Source organism: Streptopelia decaocto, assembly GCF_964273445.1.
Source record: "Streptopelia decaocto genome assembly, chromosome: 6".
Lineage (NCBI taxonomy): Eukaryota > Metazoa > Chordata > Aves > Columbiformes > Columbidae > Streptopelia > Streptopelia decaocto.
Window position 1 is genome coordinate 4,998,179 of NC_138660.1, and position 25,540 is coordinate 5,023,718.

The 25,540-nt window shown below is 41.8% G+C and overlaps 2 protein-coding genes across 4 annotated transcripts; both read left to right on the plus strand.

Moving 5' to 3' along the window:
• Window positions 1–219: 219 nt before the first annotated feature.
• LOC309441555 (cytochrome P450 2J2-like) lies at window positions 220–10,508 on the plus strand (the record flags this gene model as incomplete). Of its 3 annotated transcripts, XM_082056344.1 has the most annotated exons (10): window positions 220–448; window positions 764–877; window positions 1,459–1,621; window positions 4,249–4,398; window positions 4,831–4,991; window positions 5,682–5,858; window positions 6,636–6,777; window positions 7,988–8,175; window positions 9,095–9,236; window positions 10,112–10,508. In XM_082056344.1, 9 exons carry the CDS (start codon window positions 833–835, stop codon window positions 10,288–10,290), a joined length of 1,347 nt encoding a protein of 448 aa, XP_081912470.1. In that variant the 3' UTR covers window positions 10,291–10,508. The 3 variants fall into 3 exon arrangements, with proteins under 3 accessions (XP_081912470.1, XP_081912471.1, XP_081912469.1); XM_082056345.1 differs by lacking the exon at window positions 4,249–4,398; XM_082056343.1 differs by lacking the exon at window positions 220–448 and having other exon boundaries at window positions 713–877.
• A 2,423-nt stretch (window positions 10,509–12,931) lies between these two features.
• On the plus strand, window positions 12,932–22,959 carry LOC309441556 (cytochrome P450 2J2-like; the record flags this gene model as incomplete). Its single annotated transcript, XM_082056346.1, has 9 exons — window positions 12,932–13,102; window positions 14,451–14,613; window positions 14,944–15,093; window positions 15,755–15,915; window positions 18,453–18,629; window positions 19,142–19,283; window positions 21,391–21,578; window positions 22,125–22,266; window positions 22,781–22,959. The coding sequence occupies 9 exons, from the start codon at window positions 12,932–12,934 to the stop codon at window positions 22,957–22,959; spliced, it is 1,473 nt and encodes a 490-aa protein (XP_081912472.1).
• Window positions 22,960–25,540: the final 2,581 nt, after the last annotated feature.

A 25,540-nucleotide genomic window follows, 5' to 3' on the forward strand; every position in this document is an offset into this window, starting at 1 on the left:
AAATATGTTGTTCTGAAGACCTGTATCCTTCCTCTCCTACTACCAGGATTTTTCCACCTGTAAAATGAGAATTAGAGCACTGGTTCGCCTGTGGTTGTTACAGACCCCCTGAGATCGCACGCTGCGACTTCCCCTTGGGTTTTCCGGTGTTCTCCTAGAGCGTCTCAAACTGGCTGCTTTTTATTCTTGCCAGTCGCTGAGGAGCCACTGTTGGGAAATGCTGCTCTAAACAGACACGTTTGCAACTGCTCTTACACGAGGCTGCTGGCTGCTTCCTTTCGGCCCTGCCCCGAGAATGCTGCCTGGCGAGGGCTCTTGTCCTTGAGCGTGTGCACGCTGCCGGGTGACAGCGACAGTTCCGTGTCTGAGCCCTTGGCTTAGGCGTAGCCTGTGCTGGGAGCGACGTGTTCCATCAAACCGATTGCTCAAAGGGGTGTTTCTGGGTGAGGTGCCTGCCTTCTGGGCTCTGCTGGGTCTTAAAGCGTTGGTGGCTATTAGCATATTGCAGCGTAGCGATATATTAAATACGTTCAAGAATGGCAACGCTCCCCATTTTCTGGGCTCAGGAAGAGTGGTAGGAAAGAAGGGAGGAGGGAAATTCAGAAAGCTTAAATGTGACAGGGAAGGGTTAAGAAAAGCAACATAGAGTCATTTCAACAGACAGATTCATAGCAGTTTTCTCAGCGATAGAGTGGTTCGGAGGCGTGAAATTATGATAAGTGTAGCTCTCATATCCCTGGTTTTGTTTCTTCTGGCTGCGCAGTTCTTGAAATTGCAATGGAAAAGTCGTGGATTTCCTCCTGGACCGACCCCATTTCCCATCATTGGAAGCATGTGGTGGGTAAATTTTAGAACTGATCATGGGAGCCTGAAAAAGGTAAGGATTTGCAGAGGTGAACTAAAGAGCCATTGAGGCAAAAAGTAAAATCTGGTGGTGGGTGTTGATAGGCTAATGTGGCAGCAGAGAGAACTTAATCCTGAGGGAAGGTGAATCATGGAAGTTGAATTAATTCTTCATGGAAAGGATTGTCGGGCACTGGAACAGGCTGCCCAGGGCAGTGGTGGAGTCACCATCCCTGGAGGGGTTTAAAAGGTGTTTAGACGTGGTTCTTATGGACATGGTTTAGTGCTAGAGTGACGTTATGGTTGGACTCGGTGATCCTGAGGGTCTGTTCCTACTGAAATGATTCTATGATTCTATGATAAGTTAAGTAAAATCTGCAGAGAGTCTAATTTGTGTGAACACTTTATGTGTTCAAGTTAAACAGAACTGAGGACATTAATCTTTTCTCAAAAAAGACTTCTGGTAACCACTCCCACTGCAAAACAAAACTATTGGCCCTTCTAATTTCCTGCACAGCCGATGAATCTCATGCTAGAACAGAGCAGCCCGTCGTGTGTGCATTTTGGTTGATGGTTCTCCCATGGGTATGTTTTTGGCATTGGCCTAATTTACAGCTGGCAAAAAAGTATGGCAACATCTGTACCTTGTGGCTGGGTCACAAACCTATGGTGGTGCTGTATGGATTCCGAGCCGTGAAAGATGGTCTCACCACCAACTCAGCGGATGTTTCTGGGCGACTACAGACCTACATCTACAACAAATTGGCAAATGGAAAGGGTAAGATGTTCGTATCCATGCAAGGACTTAATCATTGATTTTTGTTTGTTTCCTCTTGTTAAGGAAGTTTCTTTACCCTAGGTGTCCTGAAGCAGAGACTCAGGCATGGATTCCAGCAGTTGTTCTTAAATAAATAACTCATTTGTATGACACAGCACAGAGAACAGCTTGAGCCGGGTGCCCAAGTGAAGGGAACCCAAGTGAAGAATTCCCCGGGCAATTATACCCTTACAATTTAAGCTTCCCACTCCTCATCTGTCAGTTCGGGCTGATTATAAAATTAGGGCCTGGGGTCTCCCCATTCTTCATTGGTTTTCATTTTCATCAGCAGAGCCATTTCTTGTCTCTGTGGGTGATGGTTTGTCTTTTACTGACCAGACTGGGTGTCAGTTCTAGGTCCTGTCCATCAGTTGTTATTTTGCACCTGCAGCTGGGGAGAAAAATAAGTCCCTGGCAATAACCAAAACATTCTACTGTGTTTCATCTTCTTTTAGATGCACCATTCCATTCCTTAACTCATCTCTAGGGATGCAGCTCCCATTGATGATTAAAAGCTCCCTTATCTTCTTGCTTTAAGAGACCTGTGGCCCTTCTAGGCAGAAAGTTGGAAAGTTCACAGCTTGCGGACTAAGCAAACTTAGTTACTTATGCTAAGCAAGTTCTATATAAGCAGGTTATAAGCAAGTTCTACAAGAAGCAGTATAGCAAGTAGTTCAATAAGCTACGTCGGTCTATTCCCTAACACTATCTTGTTTTCTTTATTGACGAGCCCTTAGTTCCCAGTTCACCGTTTCTGTCTGCTCAGGGTGAACAGCACAATTCAGCGTCACTCTGAGCTGTCTCCAAAGTCCCACTGTCACACACGAATTTCAGAATCTCATCAGAGCAGCAATATTTGTACCTAGTTAGGTCTTGCTTGTCTATTCCTAGTGTTGTTGAAGTGTGTGTCCTGATTTGAAATAACCTGGAGTTTGTGGCCTCCTCTGCAAGCCGAGGCTACAGTAATTGTTTATGGTTCCAGCTGTTTACAGCAAACGTAAAGAGAGCATGGACGGAGCTGTAGAACAAGGTCTGTCTCTTTGGGAAGTGCAAAGGCACAGGAAAGTCACTGAAGCTTTAAATGTATTAGCCAGGCTGTACCTGCAACGTATCCAAAGCTTCTCGTTGTGCTATCATTTACATCAGCCACTGAGAATGACCGTGGATGGAGAATAAAGAGGATGCTGCATTTAAAACAGAAACAATTGAGCTTGTTTCGCTAGCCTCTTCTCCAGAGGATATGAAGCAGATGCCTTTATCCTCAGTCAGGCTTTGCTGCATGTGGATTACAACCTGGAAAGCTTTAATTTATAACACTAACTAACGTAAGTAAAGAAAAGCATCCTTAAGGAATGGAGATTATTAGGTCTGGGGCCATTTCAGTCCATTTGGAAGGGTCTTTATTGCAGCCTTTTATCTGGGTGATGGGGAGTGGAGCAGCGGGGCTGTGCCAAGGTGCCCTTGTGCTGGCAGTTTGCAGCGGGGCTGGCTGGAGCCATCAGCTGCAACACAAATACCTGCCTGCTGGGCTGGCGCCTTTTCTGGTAGCCCAGGCTCTCCAGATAACAGAAGGAATAGGGGAGAGTTATTCCAGGCGGTGGCCATGCAGCAGAGATTGATTCCCCACCGTAGGGATTAAATGGTTTGTGCTGGGCTGTCTGCTGGACCACAGGCTCGCAGTGGGGGTCTGGGGTTCCTTCCTGTCCCACAGTGAGAGCTTGGTCTCACAAAGCTGCTCGTAGCGTGGTTAAAGCCTGCTCTTCCTATCCTTCTTCTTACTGGGTGGTTCTTGCCCTGGCTTCCTTTTCTTTCCAGGAGGGATCTGGACCAGGACAAGCACTCGATATCTTGTGTAAACAGTCTGGTAAAATTAGGATCCCCTAAAAGCCAGAGACTGTGTAGCACAGACAACATGTTTTTCTTTTCAAAGCACTACCAACCAGGAGATGCAATGATCTCCAGAAGGTTTGCATCAGGTTAAGAAGCACCAGCACAGGGAATGCCCAGACCCCCCCAGTGAGCTCCACAGAAATCTCTTCTGGGTATGAGTAGCTTGGTGAGAGACACCATTGTATTTCCAGGTGGTAGAAACCTGAACTGAAGTGTTTGTTGAGGAAAACTGTCTTGGCCACTCCTGCAGAGTTGACATGGGGCAATATCTCCAAGAACACAATGTCCATATGGGGATGTTGGCAAACGCAGCTTAGAAGTGTTAATTGCATTAGAAGATTGCACAAGATAATACATGAGATCTTGTAAGAGATTGCATGAGCTGGACTATAAGCTTGTCTATGTGAATAAGGGTTTAGATTCATTTCTGCTCAAAGCATGGGCAAATAGAAGGCAACACCAACCCACACTGTCTTTGCAAGTGTGTGAGTCCTGAGATCTGAGTGGGCTTTTTGCAGGGTGAGAATGTATTAACCAAGGTGGTTTCTCTGTCTCTGACAAAATACAATTAAAAACCCACTGCCCCAATGCAGCACTCTTCTTTGTGACTGGCAGCATGATGAGATTACCCCATGTGTGTGTTGTTTACTATTATATGAACATTAACGTGACATTAAATTGATTCTTGGTGGCTGAAGGTATCCTGGTCTCAAATGGTCTCGTCTGGAAGCATCAGAGACATTTTGGAATCGGAGCTTTCCGAAAACTGGGAATGGGGAACAAAGGAATGGAACGCGGGATACAAACCGAGGCCCGTTATCTGGTCGAGTTCTTCAGGGACAAAGCTGGTACATCACTGGTGGGGTGCTTGGTGCACTGGGGCTTTTGACATAGCACATCATGTGCATGACTCTAAGGGTAAAGACTATTTTTGCTCTATAAAAGAAGGGGTTTGGAGCACAACTTGAAAACTGTTTGTACAGTCAGACTTCAGCAATGTGAGTTTTGGTATCAACACCAAGATCAAGATTTAACAAAAACAAACAAACAAACAAAAAGGCAAACAATATAACGAGACTGGGAGTTAAAAATTGGAGGTCTTCCTGTCCTCATTTTTGAATGAGGTTTATCTCTTGTTATATTTTCCAGTGAATTTGGGGTGTTTCAGTGTGACAGTCTCAATAATCATCTATTATAAAATGTCATTGTGATCTTGCTTCCAAGATCACAAAGGAGATGAAGAAAGTGTTTTGGAGACAAACGCGTATCTGTGTCTGCAGGAAGAGCTGTCGACCCTTCCTTCGCCGTTGTTCACGCCGTCTCGAACGTGATCTGCGCTGTGGTTTTTGGACACCGTTTCTCCCTAGAGGATGAAACCTTCCGCCAGCTGATGGAAGCATTCAATTATATAGTGGCTTTTGGGAACAGCTACCTTTACTATGTGAGAAAATGACTTATTTAAAATGCAAATATTTTATTATTGAGCACATTATTTATTGCATTAGTATGCAATATAATTATAGTGCATATATTATTATAGTTATTGCGTTATTTAATACACATTAAATGCTGCTAAAAAATCTGGCTATGAAAATGAACTGGACCTGCAGTGCTTTGGGTTTGACATTGTTCAATTATTATATTAATAAGCTTTATTGGAATTTCTCAGCAAAGGCAATGTGCTTGGGATGCTGAACTTTTCTGTAATGGAAACACCAGTATTTTTAGGGTGAAAAGGTGACACTCTATCAGAATAAGAGAGAATGTTTTTTTCTATGTGCTAAAGTAATGTATATATACATTTATTAATATTGAAGTTATTAATATTAATGTTAAATTTACTGTGAAAGTGACTTATTTTGTGGGTGGATTAACAGAGCAAATACAAGCAGAGTTACGCAATAAGGATACGAAAGAATCCAGGGTGGAAACTGTGTTGTGTTTAATTTGTGGGTTTAATATGTGTTCACGTACTAAGCACGTACTCAACATTTCTTTTTGATGCTACAGCGTTTTTCCTAAAGAAATTAATTCAGCAATTTGGCCCCAAAAATGCCCACACTGTGTCTGTATCGCGGCCTCGCTCGTGCCGGGTAACTCAGGGCAGCTGTGCTGAATTCTTGCTCCACAGATAAGCGACGTTTTCCCGTGGGTTGCAGAGCATCTCCTGGGACCCACACAGAAGGTGTTTACTTGCTGCAACTTTGTTCGTGCTTTCATAAGGCAGGAAATCAAAAGCCACAGGGAAAAAGGCAAAATAGATGAACCAGAAGATTTCATTGACTTTTACCTGGATCAGATGGAGAAAGTGAGTGATTTATGTGACTCAGATCCTGTTCTAACAGACTCTCTGCACCTTTCCTATGGTTCTCTGTACAAAGCAAAGTTTTTACAGAGCTCTATCAATACAGTTTAAGAGCTCTGCGGTCAAACTCAAGTATGAACTTTGAATAGTTAGTTTAATAACGTGTTTCAGAAGTACAAATTAATTACATTGGTTTGTTTTCGTACCTTGGAATCCTTAGTGCAGGGTGGGCAGTAGGGAGGACTCTGGAAAGGTGCAGATATTTGGATGGCTGTCTCATTCTGATTCTTTGTGTCTCTTTAATATTTGCATTTATTATCTTTGTGCTTGGTACTGAGCTTTTGTGTGCTTAGCAGTACTGTATGATTGCCATAGCAATATTAAAATGATGGCAGTTTCTGTCTTTTTGCTGAAAAAAAACATTAATTTTAAAAAATGGTAATGTATTATATATATGATAGCTGAAATCAGCAAATGTGCAGAGAACAGCAATGGTGGGATAAAACTACTTTGAAATGCTTTTTCCTGATGTGGAATTTAGCAGCAAGGCAACGAGTCATTCTAGACAGCAGCTTAACACCTGAGACTTCAGACAGTGCCTGTAGTTTAACACTATCAATGTACTTATTTGAGGAAAATCTTTGCGTGAATTTTCATTCTGCTCAAGTACCTGTATTTTCTCTGTCCTCGAGAACTATTGTTTGTCTATAGCGATCGCTGTTTATCTCGGTGCCGTTACACAGGTGTGCTGCATTTTACCTTTCTCATTGACACCCGCAGTCTAAAGGTGTCCCCGGTTCTACCTTTGATGAAGACAACATGGTGCAGTCTGTTTTTGACCTTTTCCTGGGTGGCTCGGAGACCACGGCCACCACCCTGCGCTGGGCTCTGCTCTACATGTTGGCTTTTCCTGACGTCCAAGGTGAGTCGCAGGCACAAACACAGGCATGTTTAACCAGAACAATTGTCCATTACACTTTCTTTTGCTTTTAAGTTCAAGTTATTTTTGAAGATCAAGCTTTCATTTCTGTTTTTAAGATCATATTTTTGAGCTTTGCTTATAAGGAGACGGTGAGGTAGACAGATATTTTAAAATCATTTCAGGGATATTCAACTTCTGATACTGTATTTTGTCAATTTTTGCCAGACTTTTTCAGTACTGTAAGCACATAATGGAAGATGCTGTCCAGCTTGTAACACTCAAGCTGAAATATGAGCTTGGCTTAGGGAGAAGTGACACTTTTCTGGTATCCAGAATGTGTAATAAGCATATATTATTTCTATATTAACTGTCACACAAGTTGTATTTCTATGTAATAAGTATATTTGTTGTAATGTATGGGAATGTTAAAGTGAGAAGGAAGACAAAAAGCTGATTGGAAAAGTAGTTACACGCTAGTTTCAAAATTTTGAATGATTCGATACAAGGCTTTTGGAAGTGAGGACGTGTTCTCAACTCTCAGGTTTAGAGCTAGAACTCTCTTCATGCTTTTGCTGCTAGAATGCTGGAAGAACAGAGCCCTGCTCAGGCACATATGCTTCAAATTCTAATGAAATAAAAAGCAAACTGAATCTCTTGGATTACGAGCCTAATTTTGAAGCATGAAGTTTGACCCTGAACCCTGTGTTACTTACTGAAGCTGAGACAACAGCCAAAAGAGATTAATGGCGGGTGATGGATTGGTAATATTATCCCATTCCAGTTCTCAGCATTACATCTGTATATCAGCCTGATATGATGGCTCCCTTGCAACATCCTGATTAGTGTGCTCTGAGTCTGTACTTAGCTACAGTAAAAGTAATAGCTTGAGTAACTGAAATGATCTCTTAATGAGCAGTTCTTATTTTATTTACATTTCATTCCCCTTCCTTTAATTGTGAAGCTCAATAGTTCTGTTGGGCTTGTGGAAAGATGCCCCGAGCATAGAACCAATAAACTAGGAAATACCAGAGCGTAGTAAAATCATAACTAGATAGTTGAATAAATGTATTTACAGTTTAAGATATGGAGAAGTATAAATTATTTACATATTATATTTTTCACTACTATACTCCAAAAAGGAGATGAAAGCTCTGTTTCATGCAAAACAGTGTTCTTGTATCTATAATGGACTTTTTTTTCTATTTTGTAGAAAAGGTCCAGAAAGAGCTGGATGCCGTTCTGAGTCCCTCCCATCTCATCTGCTATGAGGATCGGAAGAAACTGCCTTACACATACGCTGTGATTCACGAGATCATGCGCTTTAGTAGCATTATTCTAATCACCATTCCTAGAGAAGCAGTGAAGGATACAACCGTTTTGGGGTATCAGATTCCAAAGGTACAGGTATCCTTTGTATTCCAGTGTGATCTTCGGCTGTGAGTTAAGTTCCTTGCAGTTGTGTTTAACAGCAACCCCTTTCCTCACCACTCAGGATGTGTGGCTGCTGGTGACAGCGCTGGCAGACACACTTTTCCCCTCCCATGGCCTCTGGCCTGTGCCTTTGTCTCCCACACAGGGAGCGACAATGCTTGCCAAAAGCACAGTTCCACACCAATTAAACCAGTGTTCTGTGAGAGCGCTGCTGCGTCTCACTTCCCCAGAGCGTGTGATTTTGAAATACTATATAAGCATTTGAGCTGTTATATTTTTAAGACGCCTCAGAAAAGACTTTATAAGCATTTGAGCTCTTATTTTTTCAAGAAGCCTCAGAAAAGACTTATCAGAATCGTGCAGTGGTGTCTGTAGGGAAGGTTCAATGGACTGTTAACACTAGGATATTGTCTGCCATGTGGACAAAAATTTTCTTCATTGGTGATATCTGAGACAACTCCAAGCGTCTACTCAACTTCATTCACTTAGGACTTCTTTTTCCTACTATTACCTCTCTGGCATCATATTTGAAATATAGAATTACAGAATCATAGAATGTCCTGAGTTGGAAGTACCCACAAGGATCACTGAGTCCAACTCCTGTCCCTGCACAGGAGAACCCCACAGTTCACATCGTGTGTCTGAGGGCATTGTCCAGTCTCTTCTTGAACACTGTCAGGCCTGGGGCTGTGACACCTCCCTGGGGAGCCTGTTCAGTGTCCAGCACCCTCTGGCACATCTAATAAAATAATAATAAAATAATCATTTATTTCTGCTGCCTCTCCATGTGACCAATAGTCTGATGAATTATAGCTGGAATTTGTTTGTATCCTTTTCATCCTGATGTGTGAGAGACAGAACCGAGCCAACAGGATCTTCCTTTCAGGGCACTATGATTATGGCAAACATCGACTCGACTCTTTTTGACCCTGATTACTGGGAGACTCCTCACCAGTTCAACCCTGGCCATTTCTTGGACAAGGATGGGAATTTCGTGGCCCGAGAGGCTTTCTTAGCCTTCTCAGCAGGTAGGTGCACTGGTGGGTGAAGCCCTTTGGGTGGGTTAGATTGTGAGTGTGAAGCTGTATTATTTTCATTGTGGGGAAGGCCAAAAGGAATATAATCCCAAACTATAGGAGCACATGTTTTTAACAGCCCAGAAAAATGTTTGATTACAAAAATAAGTTGTTTGGTAACCATATAACCCTTGATCTTGGATTTTTGTGAAAGAAGTTTAAACAAACAAAAGCTCTTGGAGGTCGCACCAGGATGGAACAGCCTGATCGTCAGAGCCCTCAGCTGAGATGTGGAAGCATCAGGCTCAGGTTCCTGCCCTAAACTGGGCAGAAGATGAATTTGAACATGATTTCCAAGTTGAATGGCCTAACTAAACATTCCAGGGTCTGTCACTGTCTTTCTCTGACTGGAAACTCTGTCCTGGACACAGTTAACTGATAAATTGGGAAAAGTTTTTTCTTTAACAAGTTGTTTTCACTGAAAACATTACATAGGAAAATGTCTAGTCACATGTAGAATGTCCTCTATATTCTGATTTTTCACTGCTATTAGTGAGGAAAAGTCAGCCTGTAGCAAGTGGAAGCTGTGAGGGAATCTAAAGATGCTTTCTTGTTATTCTCATTTGGAATCAAGAGACTGAAACCCAGTTCATAGAGCTGGGGAGTCCTGTAGATTAGCGTGTAAAGTACGAAACTGCTGGGAAGCATCTCTGGTATCTTTTTCTATGATCTGGCAGGTCCTGCAAAGAATGATTGCAAACATCTCAGTTGTTCGGTCAGTTCCATCTGAGAGGAAAATGTCAAACTCAGGAAAGCCTGTTGTTCCTCGCTGATGCTCTTTTGAAAAGCTGGGGGGGCTGACAGCTCTTTCCCTTGTCCCTCCGCAGGCCATCGCGTGTGTCTGGGAGAGGTGCTGGCAAAGATGGAGCTTTTCATCATCTTCTGCAGCCTCCTGCAGACCTTCAAGTTCACTCCGCCAGAAGGAGTAAAGGAGGTCAACACAGACTTCATCTTCGGGAGCACAATGAAACCGCATCCGTACAAGCTCTGTGCAGTCCTTCGCTAGGTGGCAGGGCATTGCAGATTTGAGAGAGACACATTGTCACCGGTTTGCTAGTATGCTGATCTTTTCTGCAAATTTTATGTTTTTCATTTCTAGCTCAAATTCGGCTTGAATCTGTCCTTGTTGTGTTATGTGTCTAAGAAGCCGCCCCTGAAAAATCCTCTGGTTTTCCTGTGTCTGGGAAATATCTGTGCATTTTTTTTCTGCTGTATTGTAAATGAAATAAACATAGAAAATTATGATGGTGTCTGGTCTTACTAGAAACTCAACAGGAATATTACTGGAGGCAGAAGGAATATTAAAACCAGCTGTTGAGGCGCTTCCCCTTGTTCCCATGCATTCTCAAATCTCGAGTGGGTTGTAGAAATGCTCTTCCCAGAGGTGGTGGCTCTGGGCATCACCAGAGCCCCAGGTATGGTTGCATGGGGGAACAGGGTTGTGGAGGGGGTGCCTCAATGAGGTGTGAGCCAGCTGGTTTGTCCAGTTGGCTGAGCCATGCAGAGATGACGGCTTGAATCTGGAAGTAAGAGAGCTCCAAGAACACGATCCTTCATTCGAGCGTGAGGCTGGTGGCTCAGGCTGAAAGTGAAGGCAAACTCCTCATATTCCCTGATGAAGAACTGCAGAGGGGAGCTCAGCGCTGGTGGAAAAGAAGTGGGTGTATTGGACCATTGGGCTGGCCTGAAAATGTGTGGTTGTGTGGTGTCGTGGGGGTTTTTTGTGTGTAGTTTGGTTGGTTGGTTGGTTGATTGATTGTGGGTTTTTTCCAATATATTGTAATGGCATATTTGAGGGACATTCCTATTAAAGAGAGGGTCCTCTGACACAGTTATGTTTGTAATGCTAATGCTGTGCAGTACTCCAGGTTGGCCGTGTCTGTTGACGCCTGCAAGCACAGTTAAGGGCGCCGCTTGTGGTCTTGTGAAGCGACGCTTGGTGCCTGCAAAGGAGGGACAGGGCAGGAGAAATTTGTGTAGCATTTCCCAAGAGCTGTGTGAGAATTGAACTTCGTGAGAGTTTTCTGTGAGCACAGGGGCAGCTGCACACAACCTTCCAGCAGCTGGGCTGAGGGACACTGAGCAGAGAGGCTGAGTTGGGAGCTGGGCCTTTGTAATTTCACAACTGTTATTACAATTATACTTCAAGGATTAGTTGTCATTGCCTTGTTTATCCACCACGTTAGAGTTTTCTTTCTTTAGTTTTAAGCTGTTGCTTAAAAAAAATAACAATTCATCTTTGTGAAGGAGCTCAGTGTCATAAGGTTCAGTGCTCTTTCCTCAGGCTCAGGTTTGGGGCTCCAATGGGTGCTGTTGTGGTGACTCCCATGGATTTGAAGTTGGCACTTGCTGCTACTGCAGCTCGTCTGGGTTTGCAGAAGACATGTGTGAGCTTAGTGGGTCAACCAGACGAAGCTGATGTGGCTTTCCTGCTCTTTAACCCTTATCTAGCTCTGTGCTGCTGCCTTGCGTTGACGCAGATTCTGTGAGGAGTGGAGGGTGGATTGTGCGCTGCTGCAAAACTAGGATTCATTTTTTCTACTAACGGAAAGATGCGGTGGCAAAAACGAGTATAATGAGGTGACTGCGTAACTGCTGTGTTGACACCCAACTCTCAGGCCTCTCCGTGAATATAGGAGGAATGAGAGACTGAATAAGAGGTGAGGTTTAGGAGCAGCCATCTAGGTGACTTCCCAGAGTGCCACACGCTCCTGTCAAAGCCAGCTGAGCTGAGTCTAAGCCAGTGCTGTCCCTGAGCAAGTGCCAAAGCTGCATTGTCCAAATGATGCCCTTTGCAGGGGCACAGGCTCTACCTGCATAGAGGAAGAGCAATCCAGAGCTCCCAAAGGGCGTTGCTCCATTCCTCCGGGCACTGCGGTGGGAATTAGCTGAGAGGCAGCTGGAGGCCACGAAGAAATTTCATTTGGCCATGAAGATCTTGCAGCCTCACTTATCTATACAAGTGGACAGAGTGTGTGGACACTTAGATCTTACAACATTATAAACACCAAACTCTTGTTACCCAATGACAGATTGAAGTATTTTTGTTTGTTTGTTTTATGCGCAAATTTAAGAGGTCCAGCCATCTCGCAAAGAGCTTACAATTTAAACCATGGGGAAAAATGAAAGGAACAGCAGAGGGCATCAGAATTGAGCAATAATAGGAGGTGAGTGAAGGAGCAGTGCACATGGTTGATACACGTGGTGGCTCCCGATGAGCCTAATTTTGAGTAATCCCATGGGCCTTGGGTGTGTAACCAACCCCCAGGACATTTTTTTAAATGATTTCTCTGTTCTTGCAAGGGTTTTTTAATGAAACCAATACTGTGGGCAGGGATTTGTGTCACAGCAACTGTCATGGCACAAGGAGGCATGTAATTAACCTGCATTTTGTATACCATGGAGAGCCGAAGATTGTCAGATTTGTGGCTGCAATATTATGGAATGATGTCAGATACGCTTAAAAATAAGAACATTTGGTTCTCTTGGATGGGGAAGTAAAGTGATAAAGAGGGAAGGACTGAGAGGCACAGAAGCTTCAACACCTTTTTCTCTTTTAGGGAGGTACCAGCAAAGCAAGATAAAGTGGATCTATCATCTGTGGAACAGTGTTTCAGGACAACGCAGGCTTGTAAATCAGAAGTGAAATGTTAACAGTAAGTGTGGTGCTGCTGGTTTTTGTGGTGTCTCTGCTGTTTCTGCAGTTTCTGAAGCTGCAATGGATGCGAAGACGATTTCCTCCTGGGCCAACTCCATATCCCTTCTTTGGAAATATGCTGCAGATGAACTTCAAAATTCATCATGACATCCTTAAAAAGGTATGTATTTTCAGGTAAATAATTAATGGACTCATAAACTGATTGAAAAGTAAATGTGACTATTTAACATAGTCTTATTTTGAATGCTAGGAGGGGATTTGTTCTAACTTGTGTAAATGTGAAAATAGATGGGGATCATTCAAAGTATCTACTTCTCGGTATGAAAAATTTCCAGCTTACTATGGCATATGTTGTTAAAACCTCATGTGCATACAAACAAAACAATACTGATAATAACATTCCTGTCTTGCATGTAGGAAAAAGACACATTTTAAAGCAGACTCTTTAATTCCATGCAGTCTTTTGCATGTCTGTGTGTTGACTGTTGTTGCACTGGCAGTTTCTAAACATGACATGAAATAATTACGAAGTGCCTATGTGTTTCAAGTATAGAAAGGAGGATTATTTTTAATATTTTTTTTAATATTTTTTTCTGACTTATTATACAATTTGGTCAGATTTTCACTAGAGACTTCAGTTTGCTGAGCCAGATTGAGTGTTTAAGTAGCCGAACGAGTTCATCGCGTGCCTACATTCAATCTCTTTCCTAAGTCACAGCACTTCTAGAATTTGTATCATAGTGTTTTACATTCCCCCTACATATATATTAAATATTTAACTTTTAAATAAATGCATAATAGCACCTCACTGTCACATTTTGTTCTCATCCTTCCTTTTCCCTGGTTCTTCCCTGTCCTACCCATTCTCCTCTCCCAAGTCGCATATTGAAGACAAGGTAGTTATGACCCCACAACATAAAACTATGGCCAGTGCATGTCTGTTGTATTTTCTTCTATTTCTGACCTCCCAGTCCTGAAGAGTAGTATTGCTTATCCGAAGATTTCAAAAGCCATTAATTAGTCCTTCCAAAAATGACATTAGACACAAATGTGGAAGCACGTGTGTATGAATTTTTCTCAGTGTTCATATCTGTTCCCTCTTGTTTGTTCCCAGGGAGCAAAATTTTTAGCTGAGCTGGAAAGCAGAGGCTGATTCCTGCTTTACCCACCTCCTCAGCTGCTTTTGCAGGGATTTACACTCATGAGCCAAACGTTTTCCTCTTACCAACATTCATCTGCAATGAGTTTGAATTGTAAGACGTGCGATAAATAACATAACAGACATTGGCATTATTGGCTGCCTGACATTTTAGGAACATCTTTATCTTTAGTAAACGAGATGTTGGCTAGAAACCTGACTTCGAGCTATATATATATAGATTTGTTGCTCTCTACTCAAGGTCAATCATCCCTGGGGCATCCGCCAAGGTAGAAGATCTGGTTCATCTTGTATGATTTAAATGTCCTCATTCTGACCTATGTTGTCCTGGTGCTGCTTTGCTCTACAGATGGCCAAAATGCACGGTAATGTCTTCACCTTGTGGGTTTTAAACCATCCTGTAGTTGTCCTACAAGGGTTTCAGGCAGTGAAGGAAGGTCTGACTGTCCACGCTGAAGACGTTGCTGGAAGGCCAATAAGCCCTTTCTTTCATGTTGTGACTCATGGAAATGGTAATTATTATTTTCACGAAGTATTTTTTGTGTGGTTTAACCCTGATTTTGGAAAGCGATTTAGATACCTTGATGTCCATATGTTACAGTGGAAAAAAATTCATATTTTCATGAGTTTTTTTATCAAACATTTCTTCTGTCGGAATAATAATGGCAGAATATAGCTATTGTAAGAGTTTCTATACAGGAGATAGGTGGCTAAACTGGAAGAAGAAAGGAGAGGGAAGAGGAATGCTGCCTTACTACCTGCAAAAATTTGAAAAAATACAATAACTGTATCAATTCATTAATTTATAAAGTGTTAACAGCATTAGTTCATTATGATCCTAGGTGTTATGTTCTCTAATGGTCATGTGTGGAAGCAACAGAGGCGTTTTGGACTTGCAGTAATGAGGAAAATGGGAGTAGGGAAAAAAGAGCAGGAGTATCGACTCCAAGAGGAGGCCTGTGATCTGGTGGAACACTTGCGGAAAACAAACGGTACGTGACTCAATGTGCACGTCAGTCTGTGTGATTTTATTACAGAAAGGGATTTAAAGTGTACACGCAGAGCTGAGGCTCAAAGGTCCGTAGCGTATGGTCTGCAGGAGACATTTACCTGCAGAAGTGCTGCGTGTGAAACCACGCAGTACAAATTTAGAACTGGGATGCCACGGTCCCTGTCTGTTGGTGTTATTACTTCTTAGCCAGTTTGTTCTGTCTGTGTTGCTGAATAATGGGGTGAATCTATAGCTATGCTCAATTATTGTGTTATTGCGGTTTTGAAGGATAGAAGCAAAGAACAGAAGGTGAATCTCTTTTCAGTTCAGCTGATGTTCTTTGAACCCTGGTTATTGCCAAACGTGAGATCTACTGATGCCAAGATTCTTTGAAATCTGGGTGGTTTTATAATTACTATGACTACTAATTGCATTCCCACCAGGAGTCTTTGGTTTGTTGTTTTGGTTTGGTTTAAACCTACAGTGTTTTTTAGATGTCTGAAGTTACCTTTTACTCATGCATTTTACTAATAAATTGCAATTTATCATCTGAGAATCTAATTAATGTCAGAAATGCTTATAAAGTGTTATCAGCTCTCCTATCAGTGGGAAAAGCAGGAACAGTAAGTGTTAATAGTGAATGCTGTTCATTGTGTTCACAGGAAAACCTCTGGACCCCACTATGCCTGTTGTTCATACCGTCTCAAGCGTGATTTGTTCTGTGATTTTTGGACATCGCTTCTCTAAAGATGATGAAAATTTTCAGCGCTTGATTGAATCCATTGATACTATAACAGCATTTGTGAACAGCACCTCTTTTTTTGTGAGGAAAATTTTCTGTTTGTTTACTTTATATGGACAATGAAAAAAGCAACTTGCTTGTTACTTTTATAAGAAAAACAGCCACAATAGTGCAACTGGAATTGTATACATCAGTACTTCCAGATGCCTGGTTCAAAACTTATTTTAATTGTCTATGATGCATCATAGCACAGGAATTTCCTTTGGCTGGTGGGTAGGGATGGAAACACAGAGGCTGCAACACATTTGGGAGAGGTACAAAGGACTTGCTGTACATCTACTTGTACAACTTCAGTGTTTGAAACTACGATGGCAACTCAGTAGGAAAATACAAGTTAAAATATCTGAAAAGCTCTGAAATAGGCTTATCTTAAATTCTGTCTGACAAAGTGGCTTTTTTCATTGTATCAAATCATACGACTGTCAAGCAAGGTCAAGAGGAATATGTGTCTTTACTCCTTCACTACTCTTAGCTAACTTCATAGTTGAGCAACTGTAGTGCACAAAGTTAACATGTAATGAAATTGCTTAACGGTAGCTTCTTCCAACAGTTTTTGTCAGCAACACCTGTACCACCCCTGCACGTCCCTGTGAGAATTCAGTCACACATGCTGGAAGTCACTCTCCATTAGCTGCTGGGTGGTATTTGTCTCCATTCAACACAGCAGCTCCTAACTTCACATCTGCTCCACCAGACAGAAGAATTCGCTGTCTTGCTTCTGTGTGAAGCTGTGAGTGCAGCTGCAAAACCAGTAGAACCATTTGCCTCAACCAGGGCACTTTTATTATTAACCATTTACAAAGGGGAACCACAATACTGTATCAATTTACTAGTGTGGAAGGCAGCCTGCTTCTGCAGAACTCACTGGAACGCATAAGGATTTGCATCTCGCGTGATTTCACAGAATCACAGAATCACAGAATGTCCGGGGTTGGAAGGGACCTGGAAAGCTCATCCAGTGCAATCCCCCGCCGGAACAGGAACTCCCAGATGAGGTTACACAGGAAGGTGTCCAGGCGGGTTGGAATGTCTGCAGAGAAGGAGACTCCACAACAACCCTGGGCAGCCTGGTCCAGGCTCTGCCACCCTCACTGAGAAGAAGTTTCTTCTCAAATTTAAGTGGAACCTCGTGTGTTCCAGTTTGTATCCGTTACCCCTTGTCCTATCATTGGTTGTCACCGAGAAGAGCCTGGCTCCATCCTCCTGACACTCACCCTTTATATATCTGTAAACATTAATGAGGTCACCCCTCAGTCTCCTCTTCTCCAGCTCCAGAGCCCCAGCTCCCTCAGCCTTTCCTCACACGGGAGATGCTCCACTCCCTTCAGCATCTTTGTTGCCCTGCGCTGGACTCTCTCCAGCAGTTTCCACTGTCTCTTACTAATTGGAAACTGCTGTAATCAAGGTCCTAGAGAACTTGAGACTAACTTGATACTTGTAATTTTTTTCTCCCAGAAGATACAGATGGAATGATTCCTAAGTCATCTTCTAATCAGCTATTTCCGAACTTCTCTCAGTAGGTGTTTGTATAAGCTGCTCTTAACAACTCTTAATAGTGTGTCTATGGCTAACAAAAACATTCTAGTCCAATATTTCATTCTGTCCTGCTCTCCACAGTGCTTTCACAGCAGTGTACAATCCTTTAATGATGGTCTGTACTGATCTGTTTTCCTGGTAAGAGGACAGGTAGATTTAAGCAAAATTCTGCAGTAGGACAAATAAGAAATACAAGCCAGGAATCTGAACAGGGTAGTGGGAAGATAAATCTCTGTAATGCAGCTGCCATTTTAATAGGTAAGCCCAAGAGTTATGATCTAATGGATAATTTAAACTGCAGTAATTCTGTAAACTGGAAGGACATGCTGCAGTCTGTAAAACGGGAAAAAGAAAGGGAAATGAGGCAGAAGAATGGAATTGATGTAAAAAGTATTTTGTTTCTTTTCCGCTGAGGTGTGGTCTTATAATGGGATAAGTGCAATAATGTGAATAGGTTTACAAAAATGCATAAGCAGTAAAGAATCTACACGGCTCAATATTTCTACTTCATCAAGTTGTTTTACAGACCACACAGATGAGAAGGCATGTCTGAGTAAAATCCCCATAGGTTCTGCATCCTACAATTAGAAATTAAACCTGGATTTGGATATTTCTACTTTCAGTTAACGTGTCAAGGCAGTCAGCCTGGACCTGTTCTTTTTAGTGACGAGATAGAAAGTATGTTGGATAACCAGAGAACAGGGGCGTATTTTATATGGAGGTCCTTGCTACTGAAGTTCAGCCTAGCAAAGAACTGGGGTACAGGGGAAATTCATTTGTTCTTTGTACATCTCAATACAAAATTGTAGCATAAGAGTAAGAAATTCTGCTCCAGGGAAAAATGGCATTAGGACAGATGTTAGTGAGTCATGGGATAAGCACTTTCCCTTCAATGTAAAGGTGAAGGTGCAGTCATCAGAGTCTTTCATTTGCTTTTTCCACTGCCTAAAAGCCTGTATTAGGATTCAAGTTTATTTTGCTAATGTCATTAATACCACATATCTAAAATATCTCTTTTACAGGTATATGAAAGGTTTCCTTGGCTTGCAAGCCGTTTCCTGGCACCATTTAAACAGGCTGCGTCCAGCATCGATTTTGTGAACGCGCTATTCGCAAAGGAAATAAAAAGCCACAAAGAAAAAGGAAAACCAGATGAAAATCAAGATTTTATTGATTATTATTTGGATGAGATAGATAAAGTGAGTCTCTCTGAACTCTTTTTACGCTCCACTAACACAAAGAGATTTTAAGTGCTCCTTTGATTATAATGATGTCTAATATAAATTTAGAGGTGTACAATTTCTCCATAGAAAATGTTATAGGTAGATGAATTTTTAAAAGCTGACACTAAGAGATGTTGGGAGAGAATGAAGTAAAAATGTAAGCAGATTTACAGGTAAATTGTGTATACCACAATAATAACAGATCTGCATATGGTTAAAGTACAACTAGAACTGACTGTTCTGATGGGATGCAGCAGGCGTAGGAAGAATTTACAAGTAGTAACATCGTTATGGCTGCAGAAAAAAACCTGATAAATTGACAAATGTACTAGAAAATGTTTTTGCATTATTCAGAATGTTTTATCAACTAAGCCTCCCTCCCCGCTATTTTTTTCATTTTGGGTAGTATTAGTAAATGTTCCTGTGATGCAAGGTGGCTTACTTGTTTATGTGTGCCTTAACTTGATCTTTCCAATTCACATCTGCAGACTAAAGGAAATACTGATTCTACATATGATGAAGAGAACTTGAGCCAGACTATTTTTGACCTCTTTATAGCAGGTACAGAAACTACAGCCACCACTTTACGTTGGGCACTGCTCTATATGGTGGTTTATCCTGACGTTCAAGGTAAGCACCCAAGCAGTTCTGCAAATTTTTAGAAACTACACATGTACAAATAGTAGTAGAGCTTGTTCAAAGAATAGTAGAGGAACTAATAAGTAGGATGTGAATCAGCTGAAAGTGCACTGATCTTTTCCATGCTTTATCTTTTTAAGACACAGGCTGGTCATTGTAGGTTTTGTTTTTAAGTGATCCATGTAGAATGCAGAGTGCGATTCATCTCATCAGGTGGAGAAGTCAGCTCTTGGATGAGATAAACTGCACTGTTGCCCCTCCGCTGACAATAATGATTGGACATTCACTGCGGACAAAGTGGAATCTTCAGGTCATCCTTTTCAACATATTAGAGAGCAGTGTAGGGGAAAGGGACCTGGGGGTCCTGGTGGACAGCAGGATGACCATGAGCCAGCACTGGGCCCTTGTGGCCAGGAAGCCAACGGTACCTGGGGTGGATTAGAAGGGGGTGGTCAGTAGGTCAGAGAGGTTCTCCTGCCCCTCTGCTCTGCCCTGGGGAGACCACACCTGGAATATTGTGTCCAGTTGTGGCCCCTCAGTTCCAGCAGGACAGGGAACTGCTGGAGAGAGTCCAGCGCAGCCACCAAGATGCTGAAGGGAGTGGAGCATCTCCCGTGTGAGGAAAGGCTGAGGGAGCTGGGGCTCTGGAGCCGGACAAGAGGAGACTAAGGGGTGACCTCATTAATGTTTACAGATATACAAAGGGTGAGTGTCAGGAGGATGGAGCCAGGCTCTTCTCGGTGACAACCAGTGATAGGACAAGGGGTAATGGGTTCAAACTGGAACACAGGAGGTTCCACTTAAATTTGAGAAGAAACTTCTTCTCAGTGAGGGTGACAGACACTGGAACAGGCTGCCCAGGGAGGTTGTGGAGTCTCCTTCTCTGCAGACATTCCAACCCGCCTGGACACCTTCCTGTGTAACCTCAGCTGGGTGTTCCTGCTCCATGGGGGGATTGCACTGGATGAGCTTTCGAGGTCCCTTCCAATCCCTGACATTCTGTGATTCTGTGATTCTTTGATGTGCCTCTGGCTTCTTTGCAGCTGAAATCATTTCAATGCAGTGGGAGATTGTTAATATGTGTGGTTATTTTGTGAAGCTTAAAAACGTAGATATCTACATATAAATAGATATTCAAAAAAAGAGTGGGGTACCTCGGAACTGTAGGCTTTTAATAATGATATTCACAGAAGAAATATATAGGTTGGTAGAGGAAAATAGGTGAAAGAGTCAGCGTGTACAAGGTAGAAAGGATTGAAAGGTATACAAATCACTTCAGAGGCCTCATATTTGAGAATTTAAGCTGGGTACCAGGCACAGCAGGAGGCTGGCAAGAAGAAAACGGTGGAAATGGTAAGGAGGAAGGATCTTCCATTGCTGTTACCAAACAGCTCTTCAAAACACCTAAACTTTGAATATTCTCCACACGATCTTTCACCCTCTCAGGGTATATTGAAGCGGTTGTAAGTTTCCTGATGCACAGGGTCAATCTAATTGCAATGATAAAGGCTGTAGTATTAATCGGACCATTTTGGCTCAGAAATTAATCAGAAATTACCATTTCAGCTCAGATTGTAAGTGAAAAAAAAAAGAAGTCCTTGAGAAAAATTAATTTGCGTGCTTCCCAAGGCAGGTAATTACAGAATAGCAATTAGACCATCTGTGGATGACAAGGATAATCTGCGTGGTTCTGAGTGAAGAAAAATCCTTGATCAGTTACTAATGTGGTCTCCCAAAACACAATGAATATTTCATACTCCAGTTGATTCTCTGCCTCTAAAAATAAATATTAATAAAAGTCTTTTTATAAATTACCTCAGAGCAGTAAATGTAACAGGAAACTAAATATTCTTATAGAATGACTTTGTCAGCTACCGTTATTTCTCAAGTATTACTTGGGTATGCAACCTATAAACACCTTCAGTGTCAAATTGTATTCAAGTCATCCACAGGTGGATTTGAATGCATATTTATTTTATAAAATATCTTTTTCACATTTTTGGATGTTATCCTTAGTGTAAAAAGCAATAAGAAAAGTTATGAGTAGAGACTTTATAGATTGTTTCTTGTGTATTTAAAGCTGAATATTCCTCTTTAGAGAAAGTCCAGAAGGAGCTGGATGCTGTTCTGGGTTGTTCCCATTTAATTTGCTACGAGGACAGAAAAAAGTTGCCCTATACAAATGCTGTAATTCACGAGATCCAGAGGTACAGCAATATAGTCTTGATCGCGCTTCCCAGACAGAGTGTGAAGGACACAGAGTTGCTGGGTTTTCCTGTTCCAAAGGTACAAATATGCTGCATATTTGAATATCTGATGTCTGGTTCACTTGTAATGCTTTTTCAAACTGATTTACTGTAACTTTTTAAATACAGAAGCCACCTCAGCTCGTGATTCCCAAAACACTTCCATTTTCATCCTTTCTTTTCTGGATCTGCTCAAAGCAACTCCAGCATTCCAGAAATTATCAAGTAATAACAGGAAAAATTAAACTGATACTCGTGATATTCTGTAACTCAAAAGCTGAATAAGTAATAAAAATACTTAGTGCCTATAGGAAAAATAAAAGCAACACATTTTAAGAATACAAACATTATAAAACCCTAACCATTTGTTTTATTGAACTTACTGGCAGGAAATAATAAAGGAAAGGAAGTCGCAACAATCTCAACAGCTTAAACTTGTTATGAAATGTTATAAAGCTTGATCTCATTTTTGAAAACCTGAGACTTTAACTAAGGACTTTATATTCTTTGTTCCTTGGTCATTAGTTGCTTGTCTGATGAATATGAACAGTAAGACAGAACTGAAGCCGCTGCTCCTTTTTTTCAGAACACCACAATTTTTGCAAATATCGACTCTGTTCTGTCTGATCCTGGAAAATGGGAGACACCAGATCAGTTCAACCCAGGCCACTTTCTGGATAAAGATGGAAACTTTATAAACAGAGAAGCATTCTTACCATTTTCCATAGGTATGTGCACTGAACAGCAATTTATTTACCCCGTGTGATAACAACTTAAGATCCATTCATTCCCCAGCATAACTTGGAAGGAATCTGCAAATAGGTGTGTAAACACATTCCACTGTTCTCCAGGAAGAGAGAAACCCAATTGAATGTGGAAAAGATTAGAAGACAAGGAAAGACACATAGAAAAGTTTCTGTTGAAAGACAGATCCAGTTTTTCTCTTGGAAGGGAGATCCAGTTATCAAAGTAGTAGCAGCAAAATGTATGGCACTCCGAAGGCAGCAAATGTAAACTATGCAATCCTGGTGATCATCTCTATGATGTCTTGCTGCCTGCTGTAAATATAGATTAAAACTTTTGGTGGAAATACAAGCAGCCTTTTAGTTCTGAATCATTAAATGAAGATATAAGGACAAAGTCTGCAGAAAACAAGCAAAAAACCAAAAACCCCAAGCAGGCTAGAAAGGGAGGTTTGATAGAAATCCTTTTTGGCCAACTGCCTTTTCTCTCTTTCCACAGGGCACCGTGTGTGCATGGGGGAGCTGTTGGCAAGGATGGAGCTCTTTATTGTCTTTTCCACCCTGTTGAGGGCATTCATGCTCACCCTGCCAGAAGGAGTGAAAGAAGTCAATACAAAGTTTGTTTTTGGGACCACAATGAAGCCACCTCCCTACCAGCTCTGTGCCATTCCACGGTAGGAGACGGTGCCCCATAGATTCGGGGAAGACTCACTCTGCAAGGTGGCTTCTGCATGTGAATCCCTTTTTGTATGTCTTCAGATTTTTGCTTTCCTCTTCCTTTGGTTAATCACTGCCCTGAAAGATGCTTTTCAGACAGTTGCATCCTGAGGGTTGTACCTACGAAGTGTTCATCTTTAATTCTTGTTTTCTGTTTGGAAAATCTTGGTTAATTTCTCCTGATGTGTAACAAATAAAGACATTAAAGGAAGCAATAGGACTTGGCCTTATTTATTGCTAATTATAAAGAGGAATTACAAAAAAAAGAACCTGAGGCAGTCTATGAATTAGAAGTCTTGTGATTAAAGATCTGTGCATTATTTCTCATAAGCCACAGCTGCATTTGTGGAGATAGACTTAGAGATCTCTCAGTCTGTCGCAGGTTATTAGTGGGTTCAGGAGGGAGAAGAAGCTCTAGGACTCTTCCTAGAGAGGCAGATAACATGATCTGAGATAACATTCCCAAAGCCTGATCAGGTTTGGTTTTGTGCGAGCTTGTTGCATACAACTCTATCGTTGACATCTGGCAAGACAGTTCAGGGTTTCACTCGCTACAACATGCAGTAATTCAGCCCTTCAGGTGAAAATAGGGGAGCAGCTTCATAGCCACGTGTGGAGAGGTTTCCACAGCACAGGCAAGGCAAGGACTGCAAGACAAATAACAACAGGGAGCACACACAAGGTGTTGATAAATTGTTTTATGAGTCAGCTGGTTGACAAGCAACGGGAGAGCATGTCTTTGCATGACAAGTAGTCTTCTGGTGTTTTTTGCTCTAGATCCTCCAATAATTTATTCAGCTTCTTTTATTCTTTCAGATCTTTAGTGGATTCTTCATCATAGTTAACTGACTTCACATCAGTCAGCATAAATTAGTATATCATGGCCAACAGATGATTTAGCACTATGGAAGAACTATTGAAGACTTTTATGAGTATGGTGCTTAAGGGCTTGGCAAAAGTGGATATTTAACATTTTACTAGTTTTCACTAGCATTAGGAGTACGTTCTTCTTGTATGACATAGGAAGGGGATACTGTATGCCAACACAGGAAGGATTATTTTTATACACTGATTAAATGATAGTGCTGTGGGACTGAAATCATTATCAGCTGTATTTGTTTCAGGTACCTCCTTGTATTTCAAAATAGGTATCACCCAGTCTATAACAAGCAGAGATGTGTGAAATCGATAATCTGCATACCGGATTGTCATGGTTTAGCCCCACTGGCAACTAAACCCACGTGTCGCTCACCCCTCCCATGCTGCGGTGGGATGGGGAGGAGAATTAAGAAACAAAAGGCAAAACTTGTGGGTTGGGATAAGAACAGTTTAATGGAGCAGCAAAAGGGGAAAGATATAGACAATAATAATAATAATAATAATGAAGAAAGAATATACAAAGTGAGTAATGTACAACAGAGTAGCCATAGTTGTGTTCCATAACAGCATTGCTTTGTATGTATTAATACAAAAAGTTGATAATGACAGGATGGATTGCAGCCACTTCACCTGCACAAGCAGAAGATGCGGGGGAATAAGGTCGTCGTTGAAGAAAGCAGCTTGAGTCTTTATTGTCACTAACAGCAGTAAGAAAGTACCCTTTTGAAAAAGAAGTGATTGTTGGAAAGCTTAAGAAAAAAAGACCAAGAGGGTAAGTGCCAGCTTCTCCCTTCTTCTCTCTGGCAGGGCCTTGCTAATACTCTCAACAACCGCATTCATTTTGTTGTGAAAATGTGTTTAGTTCTGGAGAACGTAATTGGCACCAAGTATCATCATTTCTGCACATGAAACAAAAATTGCTCGATCCTTGTTTCTTGGTTTTCTGAGTCTCAACACATGCTCCCAGGACCTTCCACGTCCCTGATGTTAGATTGAGTCCCTGCAGCTGTTACTTCATCATTTAGGAAACTGGTTGCGTCGGGAGGGTTTTGGCTGCACGCTGCAATGTCTGGATTCTGCTGAAAGGCTTGGAGATGTTTACTACTTAAAAATCATCACTGGGGATGAGTTATTGTGTTTAATATGCATGGTCCAAGGAACTGTGCCATCCTAGACAAGTATATGGAAAAAATTAGGTGGACTCAAATGTTTCAGAGTTTTACACTTGAAAATCTGATGGAAACAAAGATAGCCCTGGAGAAACTGGAGACCTAAGATGGATATTGGAATTTAAACTGAATCTTTGTTGCCTGCCATACAAATATAATGAAACATCACAGACGGAAGCAGAGGGCCAAATTCCAGAAAAGACAGGAAATCTTCCTCAGGAAAACACCACCAGGGAAAAGGTTTTAAACACTCCTGAAGTGGCCAGTACATGAGACATGGTTCCCCATGTCAGCTGAACTCACTGGCAGAAATGATGCCAAAGAAATAAGGAAGGAAGAGCTTCAGGCTGGTGTTCGGGCTACGACAAAGGATGTGGGTGAATCTCACAAGGGACTGAAGGGACCAGTGGTATTTGAATACTTGGATTTCTAAGAAATAGCTGATAATGTGCAAATTCAAGGCTGCAAGGCTAAAGAAAGAGCGATTCTGCTGC